The 20,925-nt window shown below is 22.3% G+C and overlaps 2 protein-coding genes across 2 annotated transcripts; both read right to left on the bottom strand.

Annotated features, from left to right (window-relative positions):
• Positions 1-1,458: 1,458 nt before the first annotated feature.
• Positions 1,459-3,096, bottom strand: BO70DRAFT_367153 (diacylglycerol/lipid kinase family protein). Its single transcript, XM_025544516.1, has one exon. The coding sequence runs from the start codon at positions 3,010-3,012 to the stop codon at positions 1,588-1,590; it is 1,425 nt and encodes a 474-aa protein (XP_025394110.1). The 5' UTR covers positions 3,013-3,096; the 3' UTR covers positions 1,459-1,587.
• A 4,064-nt stretch (positions 3,097-7,160) lies between these two features.
• BO70DRAFT_325785 (inositol polyphosphate kinase VIP1) lies at positions 7,161-11,302 on the bottom strand. Its single transcript, XM_025540656.1, has 3 exons — positions 8,708-11,302; positions 7,313-8,657; positions 7,161-7,250 (listed from the first exon to the last, which is right to left on the bottom strand). The coding sequence occupies exons 1-3, from the start codon at positions 11,097-11,099 to the stop codon at positions 7,187-7,189; spliced, it is 3,801 nt and encodes a 1,266-aa protein (XP_025394109.1). The 5' UTR covers positions 11,100-11,302; the 3' UTR covers positions 7,161-7,186.
• Positions 11,303-20,925: the final 9,623 nt, after the last annotated feature.

Here is a 20,925-nt window from a genome sequence, read left to right as displayed (position 1 = left end):
TTTAATCTATTTAATTTATTTAATCTATTTTATTCTAATAATTCAACTATTTATAATCTTCTTAATTATTTATTAATTTCTAATTTTATTAATAGCTCTTTAAGCTATATTTTATTTATAAATCTAAGAATAATCTAATTCAGAAGAAATAATAAAATAAAAATAATATATTTATTTTTAATATTCTAATTAATAATTAATATATAATTTTTCTAATATTTTATAATATAATTAAAATATATAGCTGAAATAGAGCAGTAATTATATATTTTTATATATATTTTTTATTATAAAAATAATAATTTTATAAAAAGCTAAATTTTATTAATATAACTAAATTTTTTTTATTATTTTTAATAAATAATAATAAAACAAATACTAATTTTTTTTTAATTATATTTTTTTAATCTAAAAAGCTTCTTTTTATATATTTTTAAATAATAATAAAAATAGTCAGATTAATAACTATTTAATCTAAGTATATTTTAATTATATTAAAGCTTAAAAAAATATAGTAAATAAATCTTAATATTAAGAATAATTAAGATAATTAATTATCTAATTTTTAGCTATACTACAGTCAGATATAAAAATTTTCTTAATCTAATTATAATCTAGCAGTTAGATATAAAAATTCTAATTAACCTGACCTGACCTGGCTGTTAGCCACTCTAAATCTAATATAGATATTTTTATATATAATTAAAAAGAATATTATATATTAAGATATTTTGATTATATTATATAAAAATAATCAGAATATTATTAAGATTATAGAAAATTTAATAAATTATTAATAAATAAAATATATATTTATCTAATATTATATTATTTATAATTATATTATAAATAAAAAGATTTAAATTATTTATCTATTTATAAAGAATATAATAGCAGATAAATTAATTAAAATATTTATATAAATTAATTAGATATATTTTATTAAAAATTTAAAACTTAACTAGATAAGCAGAAGAATCAGCTCTAATATATTAATATATTTAAATTATTTTAGATATTTAATATATCTTTAATTTATACTTATTTTAATTATTTTAATTTTAAAAAATTAATTATATTTTAAATAAAGAAGAGTAATATAATATAATTAAATTTATAAATAAAAGATTATTCTATTCTAATTTATTAAAAATAAAATATAATTATTCTATTCCAGCTAAATAAGTATATAAATAAATAAATTCTTAAAAAGAATCTATTAATAAATATTAGATAAAAATCTCTAAGTACTCAGAATATTAATATTATAATACTTAGAAGTATTTATTCTATCTATTACTAGCATCCTGCATCTGCGCCTTAGGCTGTGTACAAGTGAAGCATCCGGAAGCCCCTACACCCCTGAGGATCCACTTCACTTATTAAGCAGATTAGTCAGTTGTAAATATTTTTCAAATGACTCTATAGTTGATTACTAGGGGCGGGCCGCTATACCCGATTTTGAATTGAAATGTTAATGATAAATGACCGTTGCAGAAGGTCTCTAATAGATAATGACTTTAGGTAGCTAAGTAAGACACCATTATTGTTTGGACGACGAGTTGGATGAGCTGCATGGTTCCACTTTCAGCTGCTGTTGGCGCATGGAGAATTCCCCAGCAGCAGAATCTTCAGTAAGCTCTTGGGCTCTTTATGTACCTCCATCCAACCCCCAGCTTCGACAGCGATAATCTTGCCGTCGATACAAACTCGCCTCCATCTCTCTTCCTCCTCACAGAACTCAATTCGAAAGCCTTCAATCTGGTCGTAAAACACGCTTTCGTCCTTCACGTGTTGTCCCCCTTTATACGCAGAACTCATAACTTCCAGTACTCTTGTTGGCGACATTGGTCCAAAGTGAATTATCCACAGCCCCCCATCCAAAGGCTTAGATAGAGGGGAGATCATGAAGTCCTTCTCAAGGCTTGATACAAGGGTTGCCAGGACATACATGTGCTCCTTGCGCCCCAGGATCTCCTCACGTCTGTTCTTGGCTTGATTGTCCCATTTGAAGAGAGTGACGGCCCCCAGAAATTTGTGGGTTTCAGCGCCGTTTGAAGGGAAAAGTATTTCCTTTGCGGCTAGCTTGAATCTATCGGCCCCAAATTTGCGATATTCGATGGTATCACTGTCGGCAACCAATGCAGCATGCACACCCCAGCTCGCAACAACACCACCGTAGATCTTGTGGTGGCCTTCAGCTCCTAAGATGTGTGCAATGGATGCTCTTCCACGGCCTTCATCTGTGATGTATCTTGCGCCTGGGGAGAAGTTTGCCGCAAAAGTAGGTATATCTGCTGAGACACCTTGCAATAAAGCCACCAACCCCTTTGCTGGGTACGCTAGCGACCCTAAGGAATTTGCCATAGCATTTCCTGTTCCTGTTGGAATGAGAGCAATGGTTGGAGGAATTATAGTTGTTTTAACAGTACTGTGGAAGGCATCTATGATGTCAGTTAAGCCCCCGTCACCCGACAAGAGAATGATTGTCTGTGGAAGCTTTTCCCCGGCACGCGGGATGAACCTTGCATGACATAGTTCCGTGATTGTTTGCGTTGATTTGGTCTCGTGAAGCTCATATCCTGTGACACCGATATGTGACAGAAGTGGCTGTAGGATATTGCTATAAAAGCTCTGTCCTGTTCCTGTTCCGGATACAGTTGATATAACAATATCTATGCTCCTTGCTTCGGAGCCGGGAGCACAAAGATGATGGGGCATGTGTGTCCACAAGTAATGTGACAAGGACGAGGGTACCGTAGCTAGCTGAACACTGCCGAGCAACGTGCAGGGGCTCCTGGGATCAAAATCCTCATTTCCATCAACTTGAAGGAATAGCAGAATATACACGGTTCCTTCGTACTTTTCCTTGGGTATGATACAAATTATGCTGCCAAGGGCAATGGTAAATTCTTTCTGAGGCTGCTCAGATCTACATCGTAGACTGTCGCCTGAGATAACGTAATTGAAGCACTCGTCATCGGTAGCATCAGCATCCAGGGTGGAAGCCATAGAAATAAAAGTCCTCCCGAGATCTTCGTGGGAATTTGAGACGAAGAAAACTTTGGGGGTGGTATGTTAAAAGACATGCTGTTATCTACCTACCACCTACCTACCTACCTGGCAGTACTTTCGTACTAGTGAAGCGCGCGGTAATTGTTAGCGGGGTAATAGGTACCTTAGTACTACACAGTACAGAGTAACCGACCCCTACACAGCTTACTGCTCTGAGATTATCTATAAAGTAATTCTAATATCTTAAAAGAGTTAATATATTAATATTATCTTTTTTAAAAAGTTATTTATTTTATTAAGTTATATCTTTTAAAATTATTATATTATTTATTAATTATTATAAAATTAAGAATTAAATCTAGCAGATTATTTATATATTAAAATATATTTATAAATCTAATATTATATAATTTATATAAAAATATAAGATATTAATATTTAGATTTTATATTAAATTATAAAAGAGAATTTCTTATAATAATTAAAAATATTTTTATTAAAAATTAAATAAAGTCTAGAGTGGTTAACAGCCAGGATAGATTAATAAAAATAGTTAAGAAATTTAGATAATAGTTAAAATATTTTATAAGAATTAAAATAAATATATAATAATTATTTAATTAATAACTAGATAATTATATAATTAATTCTTAAATTATATAATATACAGATATTATTATAAAATATTTAATAATTAAAAATTATTATATAAAATAAGTCTATAATTAATTAATTATATATTAAATATAAATTAGCTATATTAAATAATGATTAAAATATAATTTATAAATAAATATTAGATTATCTTTAAATATAATTTTAGAACTTGTATTTTATAATTTATTTAGATCTAAATATACTTTTTAAGAGATTGATTTTTAATCTGTATTTTAATTATTAACCACTCTAATAAAGTCTAGAAACTTGTTTTATTATACTATATGTAATTTTTTAATAAATAATTTATTTTAGTTTAATTAAAAATAATTATTTTAATTATAAATAATATACTTAAGAAACTTTATATAAATCAGTTAGGGGAATGATTAAATTAAGCTAATCCAATGATTGACTGTTGATACAGAAGAAATTAATAAAAAAGAAAAAAAATATTTAAGTTATATTTTTTTATCTCTTCTTATACAGTACTATTTCTTATTTTATTTAATTATTTATTTAATTATTTATTTAATTATTTATTTAATTATTTATTTAATTATAGCATATCGAACAAAGTATTTATATAAATATTATTAAATCTTTAAAATTTAAAGAATTTATATAAAAATCTTATAATAACATTCTTCTTTTTATTTTATATATATTTATTCTGTTTTTAAATAACTTCAAGATTTCTGATTTATATATTGTTTTTATTATATAAAAAATTTACTCTTTATATAAATAATAATTTCTTAATTTTTTTATTATTTCTAAATATAGTTCTGCAAATAATCTAATATTTTTATATTAATTTTTTATTAATTTTCTTTTTATTTTTTTTTATATATTAATATAACTTCTTTCTGATTTTTATAATTATAATTAAAAAAGTCAAGCCTAAAAATATCTTTTTTATAATATTTATTTAGTTTTTATATAATTCTATTAAATCTGCTTAGACTAATCTATATATTAATAAGCTTATTATATTTATTTACAAGTTTTCTCAAGAAAAGAGTAAATATATTATTATATATTTTATAACTTAAGAAAACAAGATCTTTTATTAATTATATTATATTAATCTATAAAAAAATATAAAACTTTTTTTAATATAAATTTATTATTTATACTGATTTATTATTTATTATGTAAATAAATATTTATTTTTAAGTCTTATATAAATATTATTAATATATATTATAATTCTTTTCTTATTAGCTAAGAACTATCTATTTTTTATATATAAATATTATTCTTATTATTTTCTATAATCTGCTGCAGTTTATTTTATATATTAATAATATTTATTTTATCTTCTTCAAAAATATGAAATTATTTAAATACTAAGATAGATATTACTCTGAATATAAATAAAAAAATTTTAAAATTTATTATATATATATATTAATAAAAATAAAATAAGATATTAATCTACAAGCACTGTATTGCTTTTTTATATTATTATTAAAAAATTAAAAAATTAAATAAATTAAATAAATTAAATAAAGAAATTTTTCTACTTTTTTTTTGTTATTATCTTTTTATCTTTTTCTATAAGAGATAAATTTTTATTAGTTAGAAAATATTATTAGTTAGTTATTTAAAAAGGTTTTATTAATTAAATAATATTATTAGTCAGTTATCTGAAAATCTAGAGGTTATTTTGAAGTTTTAATTGATTATTAAGAGTTTTAGTTTCTTATAAAGTAGAGACTAATTGTTAAGTTATATAAATATATTTAGTCTATTTAATCTTATATTAGAATTATATTTTATAATTTTTTATATATCTCTTATTCTGAATCTTTTCTATTATAAATTCTTTTTATTATTAATTATTAATTCTGATAATTATACATTATCTGATTTTTAAAATAGTAATAAATTTAATAATATAAAATAAAAATATAAGGGCTTGATTGTATGAGATACTATAAAGAAGATATATCTATCACAAAGTTAAGATAGATATAATATTACTTAAAATATTGTTGCTGATTTGCTAGCTAAATTTCTTATTAATAAAAAGTACTTATTAATAAAATACTTTTTATTAATAAGAAATTTTATATAAAGCTTTTTATAGAAAAGAAAATATATGTTAAAATTCTTTCTAAAAAAATTTAAAATCTAAAAAATAAGTTTAGAATTATATAATTAAATATTAAATAAAAAATAATATTATTAATATAAATAATAATATTTTATATTATTATAGAGTTTTTAGTTAGATTTATAATTAAGCTTTTATTATTTAATATTTTTATATATTAAATAATTCTTAATTCTTAAAAGATTATCTCTTAATAATAATTAATTTATAATATTAAAAAAATAATTAGATTAAGCTAATCTAATAATTAATTATTAATATAAAAGAAATTAATAAAAAAAATATTTAAATTATATTTCTTTATTTTTTTTATATAGTGCTATCTCTTACTTTATTTAATTATTTATTTAATCACAGTATATCAAACAGAGTATTTATACAGATATTGCCAAGCCTTTGGGATTTAGAGGATTTGTATGAGAACCCTATAACAAACTTGTCTCTATTTAAGTTAAGATATTTAAATATTAGATTATATAATATAGATTTTATCTAATAAAATTAGTTTTTTATAATTTTAAAATAATTATTTAAAAAATATCAGAAACAAAATCTATATTTTATTTAATAATTTTAAAATAATTTAAAACTATTATTAATTATTTTTTTTATTTAAAAATTTTAATACAGATTATAAACACTGTATAAATATATTAATTAAGAAATATATAATTATATAATATAAATATATTTTGTTAAAAATTTAAAATAAATTTCAAATTAATATACAGTTATAGTTCTTACTTAATTTAATTAAAAAAGATTTTTAAATATTATTTATAAATAAATAAAGTTACTAGTAGTAATAGTTTTATTTAAATTAATTAATTTAAAAAAATATAATATTATTAAAAAAGTTTTTTATATATAAAATAAAAAAAGATTAGAATTAAATTATATTAATATATATTAAATTAAGAATTAACTATATAATAAGTCTAAATATTTAAAAAATTAAAATAATTATTAAGCTTTATTTTTATACAAGAAATATCTAGTTTTATTAAATTTTAAAGAATTAATAATTATTTAAAAAATTATATTTATTATCTAATTATATTAATATATTAACTCTGTTAAGATATTAATTAGGATTACTCTACAGACAATCTCGGAGCAGTAAGCCGTGTAGGGGTCGGTTATGCACTAAATACCTGCCCAAAGGGAGCTTTTAACAGGCTTCACCCCTTTTGAGCGGATATTATACCGGATACAGTATACCCTTGAAGTACCTTACTCTGTAACTGCTATGAAGTCGCTATTATAAAACTTTTAAAGCACCCTGCCATTTCTGCATATCTCTACAAGAAAAAAAAGCAGGTGCCTACGATACAAAATGTAACTGGAAAACAACTATCATTAATTAGGAGCTGTCTATGATTTGCATGCCCTTCATGGGCTTGGCCCATGTTTATCACTTAGGTTCACTGCAATAAATGTCTTCGGGAGCTTGACCCTAAACATTGATTGATATCTCAGCTGTATTTCGATGAATATGGTAGAGGAAAGATTGCTTACGTGTCAAATCTTGCTTTGAGAGTCTCAATAACTTCTTTCCAATCCTGATGAGCAGTCAAGCTCCTTCTTGGGGCGCAGCCGATTGCATGTCTGGAATCAAGCTGCACATCTAGAGGATCAAAAGCATGACATCCCGGACTGATCGAGATCCGAATTGAATATGAATTGGTCGATGATTCACAATCCTTAGCTTCATAAAGTTCGAAGCAAATCTGGGATAGGTAGTCCAACTCGGGGATGGCGGTTCTGGCAATCTTGGTCTGAATACCTCCTTCAAGAATGCAGTTCAGGAGAGTGTAGATATGGGATTCTTTAGTAAAATAGAAGAATGATTTCGCGTCTGGCGACGCCTGAACCTCTTCCAAGTCCCTCACTATTCCCTGAAGAAGCGGCAAGGAGGTCAGGAGGCCAATTTCTAACTTCTCTGTGTCTGTGATTCCGTACTCTTGAGGAGTTACGTAATCAAAGAGTACCTTGGCTAACTTGTATAGCTCTCTCAGCTTGGAAAGTCTTCCATCCACCTTGGCTTTCGTTGAGCTAGAGCCAGGATACAGTTTGAAATAGTGGTCATAACTGTCATCGAGTGCCCGGAAATGTGGCATTAATTCAAATGCGCGCATACGCCTTTTCCATCCAATTCGATGCGTAAAGAGAGATCCCTCTGTTTGTTCATCATGTTTGTCGTAGGTCATCCCGTCATTGTTGGATCTAGAATCATCCATAGAATCGTCTCTTTTAGGTGTTTTCGAAATAGGGCCGAACTTTTCATCTTCACTCTCATCACTATCAGGTGGCATGAATACCCATTCCAAGAATTGCCGATTGTGAAGTGCATCAAATTTCATGCTGTCGTACAGCTCGGACAATTTACTGGGATCGACCTTTTCAGTATCACAGAATTCGGCGAAAAGTTTCTCCCACCTCTCTTTGAATAAGATAGGATCCTCGCCAGTACACCAGCGTCCTTGTATTGAAGCGAAAGCCTGACTCTCGATGTTCACCTCAGACTGAGATGAGCTTATGTTTTTGTCGTCTATGTCACCTGTTCCTAGTGGTCGGCACGATGATTCTTCAAGACTTCGGAAATTATGCCTCATGACATCCCGATGGAATTTCATCAGCTCAACAACAGTAGCAAGTACGATTGACGGTTCTGGAATATTGTCTTTTGGCCAAGTGAACTGTGAAGGCGCCGATCCTTCGCGCAGAAGAAGCTTTAGCTTCTTCTTGACCTTATCCATGAGATCCTTTGCAGCATTCGAGTCATCTAAAAGATCTTTCCGTATTTGTATAAAGTTTTCTGGGAGCTCCTTCTGGTCAAGAAAAGAAGAAGCCCAAATTTGGGCTACGCCTTCTGGTTAGATGGAACCCAGAAGAACCAGAGTGGTGACTTACCACTTGTGCTCACTCGTCGCTCAGAGCTTGTGAAGATGCGGACATTATTCAGCGCCTCTTTGTTCATTAATTTCAGGTCATCACGCATATTAAGCCCCAAATCCTGTGATTGGTAGCGCGCTGCATGAGTTGGTTCACCCCCCCACTTGATTACAAGTTGAAGTTTGTCCAAGATTAGGTCGTTTTCTGCAGCAGAGAACCTCGAGAACGTTGCGCCGGATATCGAGTCACTTCTCGTCTGTGGCCTGCTTGAACAATCGTTTTCCGAGGGACACTGGGGATTAACAGATACTGAATGGTCCTCCTGATGGCCTTTAGCAAGTGATGTTGTCGGGACAATTGGTGGTGTTTGCCCTCGCAATTCTTCTGGTTTCCGTTTTCGAAACATCGGTTTGATTTGAACCTTCGTCCCTGGCCAGCCGCCTTTCTTCTTGAGGGACGTACGGAGCAATTTCAGCTTGTCCATATCTTCAAGATTTTGTACCATTGCAACCTTGACAGCATCTGAGACACTTGCAAGTGCAGCTTCACCTTTAATGACGACTTCTTCTTGGTGTCCTTTCAGTAAGTCGATGAAAGGCTGGCTATGAAATGTAAATTTAAATTTCTGCTTTGGTGTGCGGTCGGCATGCCTGATGACTGCCACCATTCCTTTGAGTTTCCATGAGTGCTTAGAGGCTGGCGGCGGCGCCCCCTCAGTAGGTAAGTCCATAGGAGTAGAGGATTTGAGATTGTGCGTGGCGTAGATCCTCGAAGACGAATTCTTTTCTATACCATCTGGATCTACATTGCTGCTTCCATTATCGGCTTTTTCACCAGGCGGCGAGGTTATTGATCTCGTGACAATGGATTCCGACGAACCTGTGTCAGGGCTTTTGAAGCCAGCTTGGTTCCCATAGAGCTTTGATGCACTGGGGGATTTCAACAAAGTTTTCAGTGTCTGCCTGTGGGAGACAGAACTCCTCCACGAATAAGCTGGATCCGTATAAACGGCGTCAGAGGGCTCCAAGACCCCTAAACCTTTGCACTTCTCATTCAAGAAGGTTTCTCTCAGGATGTTTGCACATCTGTCGTAATAGTCATTGTTATCTTTGACAAAACTCCAGCCGTTTACATCAATGACATAGCTTTTGTCTCCCACGCGGAGCATATCAAATCCACAAATTCTCTGGCCAAATCCATTCGATATCCTTGAAGCAATGGCTGCCTCCTCTCTGCTCAGTTTAGTGATGTACCTCAGCTCCTTGCCGTGAGTATTGCGGCGAACAAGTCCGTCAACCACAGGAGACTTGCGTGTCTCAGCATGACAAAAGTCCGGCCCAACGGTATAAGCCTTGACATCCTCAGAATTGTCGACCCTCAGGAACCGCTCATATATATAGCTTGTGCCTTTCTCTGTCACTGATCTGGGAACAGCGAGCTCGGGGTCGTATTCGGAGCTTTTGTTCCCGACCTTTCGGAAAAGTCTCCTGCCACCACCACTGTAATGCTGGTCGTTGGGGAAATAGATATGGATGTTGTGGTCTTCACCGTTTACCGGCTTTTCGACAAAAGGTTTCTTGAAAACCTTGCCATCAACGATTAGAGAATCGCCATCATCAGACATCCTCACGTTCATTGTTCTGGAGGCCCCGCCTCCAGTACCGTCACTTGGGCCCTCAAGTTTAACCCCAGTCATATTATATACATGCTCGGCAATTTCGGGTGACTCCAGCGTAGGTCCACCATCGCGGTTAACCTCCAGTCTCTTGGGCGTTGGGACATTCATCTGATCTAAAATCTTCAAACAGAGTCGCCGGTCCCATAATACCTTTTGCATTGGTAAGTCGTTAACACAGAATGGTTTCCGAAGCTTCGCATATGCGATGGCTTTATCCAACGGAAAGCCATCGGAAAAGAATGCGATCAGGAATTCACACACGGGCCAATTCTCTACTGCTTCGTCAAGAATCACTTTGTCACCAAAGACAATTACTTCAAAACCACCTTTGGACTGAAGGCGTGTCAAAATATTCTGGCTGGGTTTGCTGCGAGCTTTAACATCCAAAGCACAGACGCCAATCCTCCCTAGCCTCGGTAATTCAGAGACTTCAGCTTCACTGACAGAGCTTGCTGCTGTGCTCCCACTGAGTCGTCTAGGTGCTCGGCTGGACGACCGTGTGGAAGAGGCCTGGCCAGCATTGCAATTATCCGAAAGTACATCAGGTTTGTATGACTTGACCTGATGGGCGTGTACCCCACTCGGTTGATCTTTTGAAGACCCCGATGTCGTGGGATCATGTTGTAAGCTGAGAGCGCCCTTGTCTGTCTGATCGGATTCAACGCTTGATACTGAATTTGGCGAGTCTATCTTTGCCTCTGAAATAGAATAAATCGGATCCATTGATGACATGCCTCTTTGTTGTAAACAAGAGAAGAGAAAATAAAGGTGGTGAACAAAACGATCTAGAGTTGTTGGGGGGAACTTCTGTGCGGAGGTTCTGGCCGGCGATGGAAAGAATTCACAGGTTCACGGGTGACAAAGCATTATCAATGATGTAACTATACTGACCATTACACAGTTGTCTGTTTGGTGGCATTTTCTCACAATGAGGCCACAGTACATTTACCATGTAATTTCTCTATAACTATGTTTCTTATTCACCGGATTTATACAAGAACATGGCTTACAAAAGTTAAAGCTACCTAGTACCTACTAGGTCTTACTTATTATTGATACCATACTTATATACTTTACTTAGCTGTGTGCATATACATCTGTATACAAGAACAGGCACCTCATTTAATCTTGGAAATAAGTGCGGGGCCTCCACTCTAATTAACTGGTTACAAGTGATAAGCTGTGACTTATGCTTGAATTATCTTCCTGCAAATGATAATAACCAATGAACAATATAGCTTTGCTCTGTACATACTTACTTAGAAATGTATTTAAAAATGTTTTATACAGAATAACTGACCCCTATATAGTTTACTACTCTGAGATTATTTATAGAATAATCCTAATATCTTAACAAAGTTAAGATATTAATATAATTAGATAAGAGATATAATTCTTTAAAATAATTATTAATTTTTAAAATTTTACTAAAACTAGATATTTCTTATATAAAAATAAGATTTAATAATTACTCTAATTTTCTAGATATCTGAATTTATTATATAATAAATTTATAATTGAATATATTCTAATATAATTTAATTATACTCTTTTTTTATCTTATATATAAATAAGTTTTTTTTAATATTATTATAATTTTTGAAATTAATAGAGTGGCTAACAGCCAGATCAGGTCAGGTTAATTAGAATTTTTATATCTAATCACCAGATTATAATTAGATTAAGAAAATTTTTATATCTAATTATAATATAACTAAAAATCAAATAATTAATTATTTTAATTATTCTTAATATTAAGATTTATTTATTATATCTTTTTAAGCTCTAGTATAATTAAGAATTTAAGATATATTTAGATTAAAGAATTATTAATTTAATTATCTTTATTATTATTTAAAAATATATAAAAAGAAGCTTTTTAGATTAAAAAAATATAATTAAAAAAAATTAATATTTTTTTATTATTATTTATTAGAAATAATAAGAAAATTCTAATTATATTAATAAAATTCAGCTTTTTAGAAAATTATTATTCTTATAATAAAAAATTTATATAAAAATATATAATTATTATTTTATTTTAGCTATATATCTTAATTATATTATATAAAATATTAGAAAAGCTATATATTAATTATTAATTAGAATATTAAAAATAAATATATTATTTTTATTCTATTATTTTTTTTAAATTAAATTATTTTTAAATTTATAGATAAGATATAGCTCAAAGAGCTATTAATAAAATTAAAAAAAGATAGATAATTAAGAAGATTATAAATAATTAGATTATTAAAATAAAGCAGATTAAATAGATTAAATAAATTAAATAAATTAAACAGATAAAATAAAGAAATAAAATAAATAAAATATATTAAATCTATATTATAATATTATAATTCTTATAGAAAATTTTATAAAAATCTTTTATAAATCTTTTTTATAAATATCTACTTTCTATTCTAGTCTATTATATCTTAAATAATTTTATTTAAAAAAAACTATTCTATAACTCTGGGCTTTAGATATAAATTTCTATTTATTAAATTTATTAAAATAAATAAGATATAGCGGGTGTTTTAGCTATATATTAAAATATAATAAATTATATTTATATAAAGTTATATTTTAAAATAAAATAAACTATTTTTATAGAGTTTTTTATTTTTATTTTTTTATATTTATTATTTATAGAACAGCTAGAGTGGCTAACAGCCAGGTCAGACCAGGTTAATTAGAATTTTTATATCTAACTGCCAGATTATAATTAGATTAAGAAAATTTTTATATCTGATTATAATATAATTAAAAACTAGATAATTAATTATTTTAATTATTCTTAATATTAAGATTTATCTATTATATTTTTTTAAGCTTTAGTATAATTAAGATATATTTAAATTAAATAATTATTAATCTAGCTATCTTTATTATTATTTAAAAGTATATAAAAAAAACTTTTGAAATTAAAAAAATATAATACAAAAAGAAATTAATATCTTTTTTATTATTATTTATTAAAAGTAATAAGAAAGTTCTAGTTATATTAATAAAATTCAGCTTTTTATAAAATTATTATTCTTATAATAAAAAATATATATAAAAATATATAATTATTACTCTATTTTAATTATATATTTTGATTATATTATAAAATACTAGAAAAATTATATATTAAATTATTAATTAAAATACTAAAAATAAATATATTATTTTTATTTTATTATTCTTTCTGAATCAGACTATTCTTAGATTTAGAAATAAGATATAGCTCGAAGAGCTATTAATAAAATTAGAAATAAATTATAAATTATATATAGAATAATTGGAAACAATAGTTAGATTATTAGAATAGAGCAGATTAAACAGATTAAATAGATTAAATAAATTAAATAAATAAAATAAATAAATAAAATAGATAGAATATACTAAATCTATATTATAATATTATAGTCTTTATAAAAGATTTTATAAAAACTATTTATAAATTTTTTTTATAAAGATTTATTTTCTATTTTAATTTATTATATCTTAAATAATTTTATTTAAAAAAAACTATTCTATAACTCTGGGCTCTAGATATAAATTCTTATTTATTAAATCTATTAAAATAAATAAAATATAGCAGATATATTAATTATATATTAAAATATAATAAATTATATTTATATAAAATTATATTTTAAAATAAAATAAACTATCTTTGCAGAGTTTTTTATTTTTATTTTTTTTAATTAAAAACTTAGAAACTAGTTCTATAAGTTATTATCTTTATAAAAATTATAAAAAGAAATTATTATTAATTATATCTAAATAAATAATTAATCAGATACTAAGTAAAGAACTATTATAAATATTTATTTATTTTTTTAAAATAAATTTTTTTAATTATTATTTTTCTTTAGATTTTTATAATTTATAATAAACAGGATTTTTTAAAATTAAGTTCTATACTTTATAATCGCCTGTTATTTATTATTTTAAATTATTAAATATATTTAATTTAAATAGATTATTCTTTATTAGATAATTAGAGATTTTTTCTTGATTATAATTAATAATATTAATATTAAATATTTTTTAATAATTTTTAAAATATTTATTATTATTATTAAAGCTGTCTTTATTCTGATATAATTAAAGACTAAGGTAATTATACTTTAAATATATATTAATTATTTTATTATAAATAAGAAATATTAGAATTTATTTAATAATCTTAATTTAGATTTAATTATTTTTATACTTAAAAAATAAGAGAAGAATAAAATAATTACTATCTTTTATATTAATAAGAATAAAAATATAAATAATCTTAAAGATAATTCAGAGAATAAATTATTATTAAAATTAAAAAAATTAGTCTTATATAAGTTTTTAATTATTATATATATTTAAATAAAAATAAAGATTTAGTTTTTATAATTTTTATATTATTATAATTATTATCTTAAATAATATAAAAAATAAATATTTTATATTTTTTTTTATTTCTTTTATATTAGATTCTGTAAAAGTCTTTTTTAGAATATAATATATTTTTTAAAATAACTGATTAAGAAGATTAAGCAGTAGATTATATTTAAAGAATATTATTATATTTATATTATAATTAAATATATATTATATTTTATATATTATTTATATAAGAAGAATATATATATTATAAATTAATCTATAATTATTAATTTATCTGTTATATCTGATTTTTCTGATTATTAGATATAAATAATTATAATAATAATTATATTTTAATCTAATCTGAATTATATAATTAAAAATCTTTTATATCTTAATCTGACTGTTAGATTATGGCCAGATTAAGGTTAAGATATAATGATCAGGTTAAGCCACTCTAAGAACAGCTTCAGAATTATAAATTAATTATAATTATTTAATTTATTTTTAAAGAATATTATCAAGTCTTTTTTTTATTTCTCAGATCTTTATAAATTATAATAATATTTAAATTAAAATAAATTTTTTAAGTTAGATTTTTTCTTCTTTTTTAAATCTTAAGATTATATATATTATAAAGAATTAAAAGATTATTTTATATTTAGCTTTTTAAAAAAAGCTTTTTATTTTCTAAAATTAATAATAGAAGATAATCTTTTCTAAAAATTATATATAAACTTAAAAATCACTATTTTATTTTAATTAGAAAAAGTTATTAATAATATAAAACAGCTTTTAAAAAAATATATTATTTTTTAAAATCTTTTATATTTATTATATTATATATTTTTATATTTTATAATATTTAAAAATTAAAAACTCAGAAACTAGCTCTATAAATTATTATTTTTATAAGAATTATAAAAAGAAATTATTATTAATTATATCTAAAAAAATAATTAATTAGATACTAAGTAAAGAGTTATTATAGATATTTATTTATTTTTTTAAAATAAATTTTTTCTAATTATTATTCTTTTTAAATTTTTATAATTTATAATAAACAGAATCTTTAGAATTAAAGTCTATATTTTATAATTATCTATTATCTATTATTTTAAATTATTAAATATATTTAATTTAAATAAATAATTAGTTTTACTGCTTTATTTTTTTACTAAAAATCAAGTTTTTTTAATTAAATATAAATTAAAAAATATTTTATAAAATTATTTAAAAAAAATATATACACAGCTGCTATTAAAATTTCTAAATATTAAATAAATATTAATTATAATAAACTATTAGATTAGTTCTAATTAGAAAGTATTTTTTATTTTAATTAAATATTTTTTAATAGAAAATATAAATTATTATAAGATTATACTAGACTTTTAATTAATATCTAAATCTTATATTAATAAGAATCTAACTATAATTATTCTATTAATTTCATATAAATATAATCTTGTCTGTTAATTATTAGATATAATAATTAATAATATTAGTAATAATAATATAATATTTAATATAATCTTAGCTAAATTTTAAACTTAATTTAATTAGAATATTTAGTTTTATAATACTCTAATTAATTTTAATTTTTTAAAGATTATTTAAAATTAATATTATATTTAGAGTGGCTAACAGCCAGGTCAGATCAGGTTAATTAGAATTTTTATATCTAACTGCCAGATTATAATTAGATTAAGAAAATTTTTATATCTGATTATAATATAACTAAAAATTAAGTAATTAATTATTTTAATTACTTTTAATATTAAGATTTATTTATTTTATTTTTTTTGCTTTAGTATAATTAAAATATATCTAGATTAAATAATTATTAATCTGGCTATTTTTACTATTATCTAAAAATATATAAAAAGAAGTTTTTTAGATGAAAAAAATATAATTAAAAGAAAATTAATATTCTTTTTATTATTATTTATCAGAAATAATAAAATAATTCTAATTATATTAATAAAATTTAGTTTTTTATAAAATTATTATTTTCATAGTAAGAAATATATATAAAAATATATAATTATTATTTTATTTTAGTTATATATTATAATTATATTATAAAATATTAGAAAAACTATATATTAATTATTAATTAAAATATTAAAAATAAATATACTATTTCTATTCTATTATTTCTTCTAAATTAGATTATTTTTAAATTTATAAATAAAATTTAGCTCGAAGAGCTATTAATAAAATTAAAAACAGATTATAGATTATATACAGAATAGTTAGAAAGAATAGTTAGATTATTAGAATAAAGCAGATTAAATAAATCAAATAAATTAAGTAAATTAAATAAATTAAATAAATAAAATAAATAAATAAAATAGATAAAATATACTAGATTTATATTATAATATTATAGTTCTTATAAAAAGTTTTATAAAAAGTTTTTATAAATTTTTTATATAAAGATTTATTTTCTATTTTAGTTTATTATATTTTAAATAGTTTTATTTAAAAAAAGAAATTATTTTATAATTTTAGATTTTAGATATAAATTTCTACTTACTAGATTTATTAAAATAAATAAAATATAGTAAATATATTAGCTATATATTAAAATATAATAAATTATATTTATATAAAATTATATTTTGAAATAAAATAAATTATCTTTATAAAATTTTTTATTTTTATTTTCTTAAATTAAAAACTCAGAAACTAGTTCTATAAGTTATTATCTTTATAAGAATTATAAAAAGAAATTATTATTAATTATATCTAAGTAAAATATTAGTTAGATACTAAATAAAGAGTTATTATAAATATTTATTTATTTTTTTAAAATAAATCTTTTTTAATTATTATTTTTCTCTAGATTTTTATCATTTATAATAAATAAGATTTTTAGAATTAAGTTCTATATTTTATAATTATCTATTATTTATTATTTTAAATTATTAAATATATTTAATTTAAATAGATTATTCTTTATCAGATAGCTAGAGATTTTCTTTTAATTATAATTAATAATATTAATATTAAATATTTTTTTAATAATTCTTAAACTATTTACTATTATTGCCAGAGCTGTTTTTATTCTAATATAATTTAAATTAATTATATTTTAAATATATATTAATTATTCTATTATAAATAAAGAATATTAGAATATATTTAATAATCTTAATCTAGATGTAATTATTTTTATACTTAAGAAATAAAAAAAATAAAATAATTATTATTTTCTATATTAATAAGAATAAGAATATAAATAATCTTAAAAATAATCTAGAGAATAGATTATTATTAGAATTAGAGAAACTAATCTTATCTAAGTCTTTAATTATTATATATATTTAGATAAAGATAGAGATCTGATTTTTATAATTTTTATATTATTATAATTACTATTTTAGATAATATAAAAAATAAATATTTTATATTTTTCTTTTTTTTTTATATTAGATTTTATAAAAGTCTTTTTCAGAGTATAATATATTTCTTAAAATAATTAATTAAGTAGATCAAGCAGTAGACTATATTTAAAGAATATTATTATATTTATATTATAATTAAATATATATTATACTTTATATATTATCTATATAAAAAGAATATATATATTATAAATTAATCTATAATTATTAATCTATCTACTATATCTGATTTTTCTAATTATTAGATATAAATAATTATAGTAATAGTTATATCTTAATCTAATTATCAGATTATGGCCAGATTAAGGTTAAGATATAAATATAATAATCAGGTTAAGCCACTCTAATTATATTCTCTGTCTTATTTATATAATTTGGTTTATAATTAATATTTTTTTATAAAAGCTTTAGATTAAGATCTTGAACAGTACTATTAAATATATATAAAAAAAAATAATAAAAATTTTAAAATCTTTTTTAATATTTTAAGAATTTTTAAGAAGATATATTCTAGAAGCTATTTATAAAAAATTAATATAAAATCTTTTTTTATAAAGAATTTCTAAAAAACTTCTATTAGCCAGTTTATTATACTAATTTTTAATTATAGATTTAGAAGATTATATAATTTATAAATATAAGTTTTTAATATTATAAGAAATTCTTATTTATTTAATAACTTAAATCTAATTTAGTTTATTTTTTTTTAACTATAAAACCTACTAAAACTTAATTTATCTTATAATTCATTAAGTACTTAATCTCTATTAAGTAATTAAAAGTTTTATTTAGTATTATAAATATAATAATATTAATTATCTTTATTTTATTATAATTAAATAAAAATAAATAGAATATCTTCTTAAGTTTTTATATTTCTTTTTATTTTCTATCTCTTTAAGAGTAGTAGATCTATTATTTATAAAATTTATAATATTTATAATAATCTCTTTAATTATCTGATTTTTTAATTAATAGACTAGAAAGAAAATAAGTATTCTAAGAACTAAATAAATTGAATAAAAAAATCTTTCTACTCTAGAGTGGCTTAATCTGACTATTATATCTTAACCTTAATCTGGCCATAATCTGATAATCAGATTAAGATATAAAAAATTTTTAATTATATAATTAAAATTAGATTAAAATATAACTATTATTTTAATTATTTATATTTATTAATTAAAAAGATCAGATATAGTAGATAGATTAATAATTATAGATTAATTTATAATATATATATTCTTTTTATATAGATAATATATAAAATATAATATATATTTAATTATAGTATAATAATATTTTTTAGATATAGTCTACTACTTAATCTGCTTAATTAGTTATCTTAAGAAATATATTATACTCTGAAAAAGATTTTTACAGAATCTAATATAGAAGAAATAAGAAAGAATATAGAATATTAAATTTAAATATAGTCTTTAGAAAAGATTATCTTCTATTACTAATTCTAAAAAATAAAGAGTTTTTTTAAAAAAGCTAAATATAGAATAATCTTCTAATTCTTTATAATATATATAATCTTAAGATTTAAGAGAGAAGAAAAGATCTGACTTAAGAAGTTTATCTTAGTTTAAGTATTATTATAATTTATAAAGATCTGAGAAATAAAAGAAGAAGATTTAATAATATTTTTTAAAAATAAAATAATTAATTATAATTAATTTATAATTCTGAAGCTATTCTATAAATAATAAATATAAAAAAATAAAAATAGAAAGCTTTATAAAAATAATCTATTTTATTTTAAAGTATATCTTTATATAAATATAATCTATTATATTTTAATATATAGCTAAAATATCTGCTGTATTTTATTTATTTTAATAAATTTAATAAATAGAAATTTATATCTGAAGCCTAGAGTTATAAAATAATTTTTTTTTAAATAAAACTGCTTAAAATATAATAAACTAGAATAAAAAATAGATTTTTATAAAAAAATTTTAAAAAGATTTTTTATTAAATCTTTTATAAGAGCTATAGTACTATAATATAAATTTAATATATTTTATTTTTTTTATTTATTTATTTATTTATTTATTTATTTATCTATTTATTTATTTATTTATTTATTTATTTATTTATTTATTTATTTATTTATTTATTTATTTATTTATTTATTTATTTATTTATTTAATTTATTTAATTTATTTAATCTGCTTTATTTTAATAATCTAATTATTTTTTCTAATTATTTTATATATAATTTATAATTTTCTTAACTATTTATTTATTTCTAATTTTATTAATAGCTCTTTAAGTTATATCTTATTTATAAATCTAAACATAATCTGATTTAGTAGCTAATAAAAAATCCAGAAAATTAATTATAAAACATTATTTAATTAGAATTATTATTTTTATTATTTAGCTAGACTAAGAATTAGATATTAATCTATTTCTTAATATATAGTATCTAATATTTAATTAGATAGTTATTAAAAAATATAATTATTAAAAATAATTAAATAGATAATATTATATAGAGGTTTTTTAAAAGCTTTAATTTCTAATATAAATAATTCAGTTTTTTTGAATGAAAAATAAAAATATAATAAATTATCTAAGCTAAATTAAAAAAAAATAATTAAATAAAAATAATATATTTACTTCTACTTTCTAGTATTCTAATTAATAATTAATATATAGGTTTTTTAATATTTTATAATATAATTAAGATATATAATTAAAATAAAGCAGTAATTATATATTTTTATATATATTTTTTATTATAAGAATAATAATTTTATAAAACACTGAATTTT

This window comes from Aspergillus heteromorphus (genome assembly GCF_003184545.1).
Source record: "Aspergillus heteromorphus CBS 117.55 chromosome Unknown BO70scaffold_82, whole genome shotgun sequence".
Taxonomy (NCBI): Eukaryota; Fungi; Ascomycota; class Eurotiomycetes; order Eurotiales; family Aspergillaceae; genus Aspergillus; species Aspergillus heteromorphus.
This window is presented reverse-complemented; position numbering and strand designations above follow the sequence as displayed.

Excerpts from the sequence above, each read along its gene's own strand:
- BO70DRAFT_325785 (XM_025540656.1), bottom strand. The coding sequence starts at position 11,099 with ATGTCATCAATGGATCCGATTTATTCTATTTCAGAGGCAAAGATAGAC. Across the intron at positions 8,658-8,707 it reads GCGACGAGTGAGCACAAGTG|CCCAAATTTGGGCTTCTTCT; the intron begins GTAAGTCACCAC and ends CAGAAGGCGTAG. Across the intron at positions 7,251-7,312 it reads CTCAAAGCAAGATTTGACAC|GGTCAAGCTCCCGAAGACAT; the intron begins GTAAGCAATCTT and ends ATCAATGTTTAG.
- BO70DRAFT_367153 (XM_025544516.1), bottom strand. The coding sequence starts at position 3,012 with ATGGCTTCCACCCTGGATGCTGATGCTACCGATGACGAGTGCTTCAAT.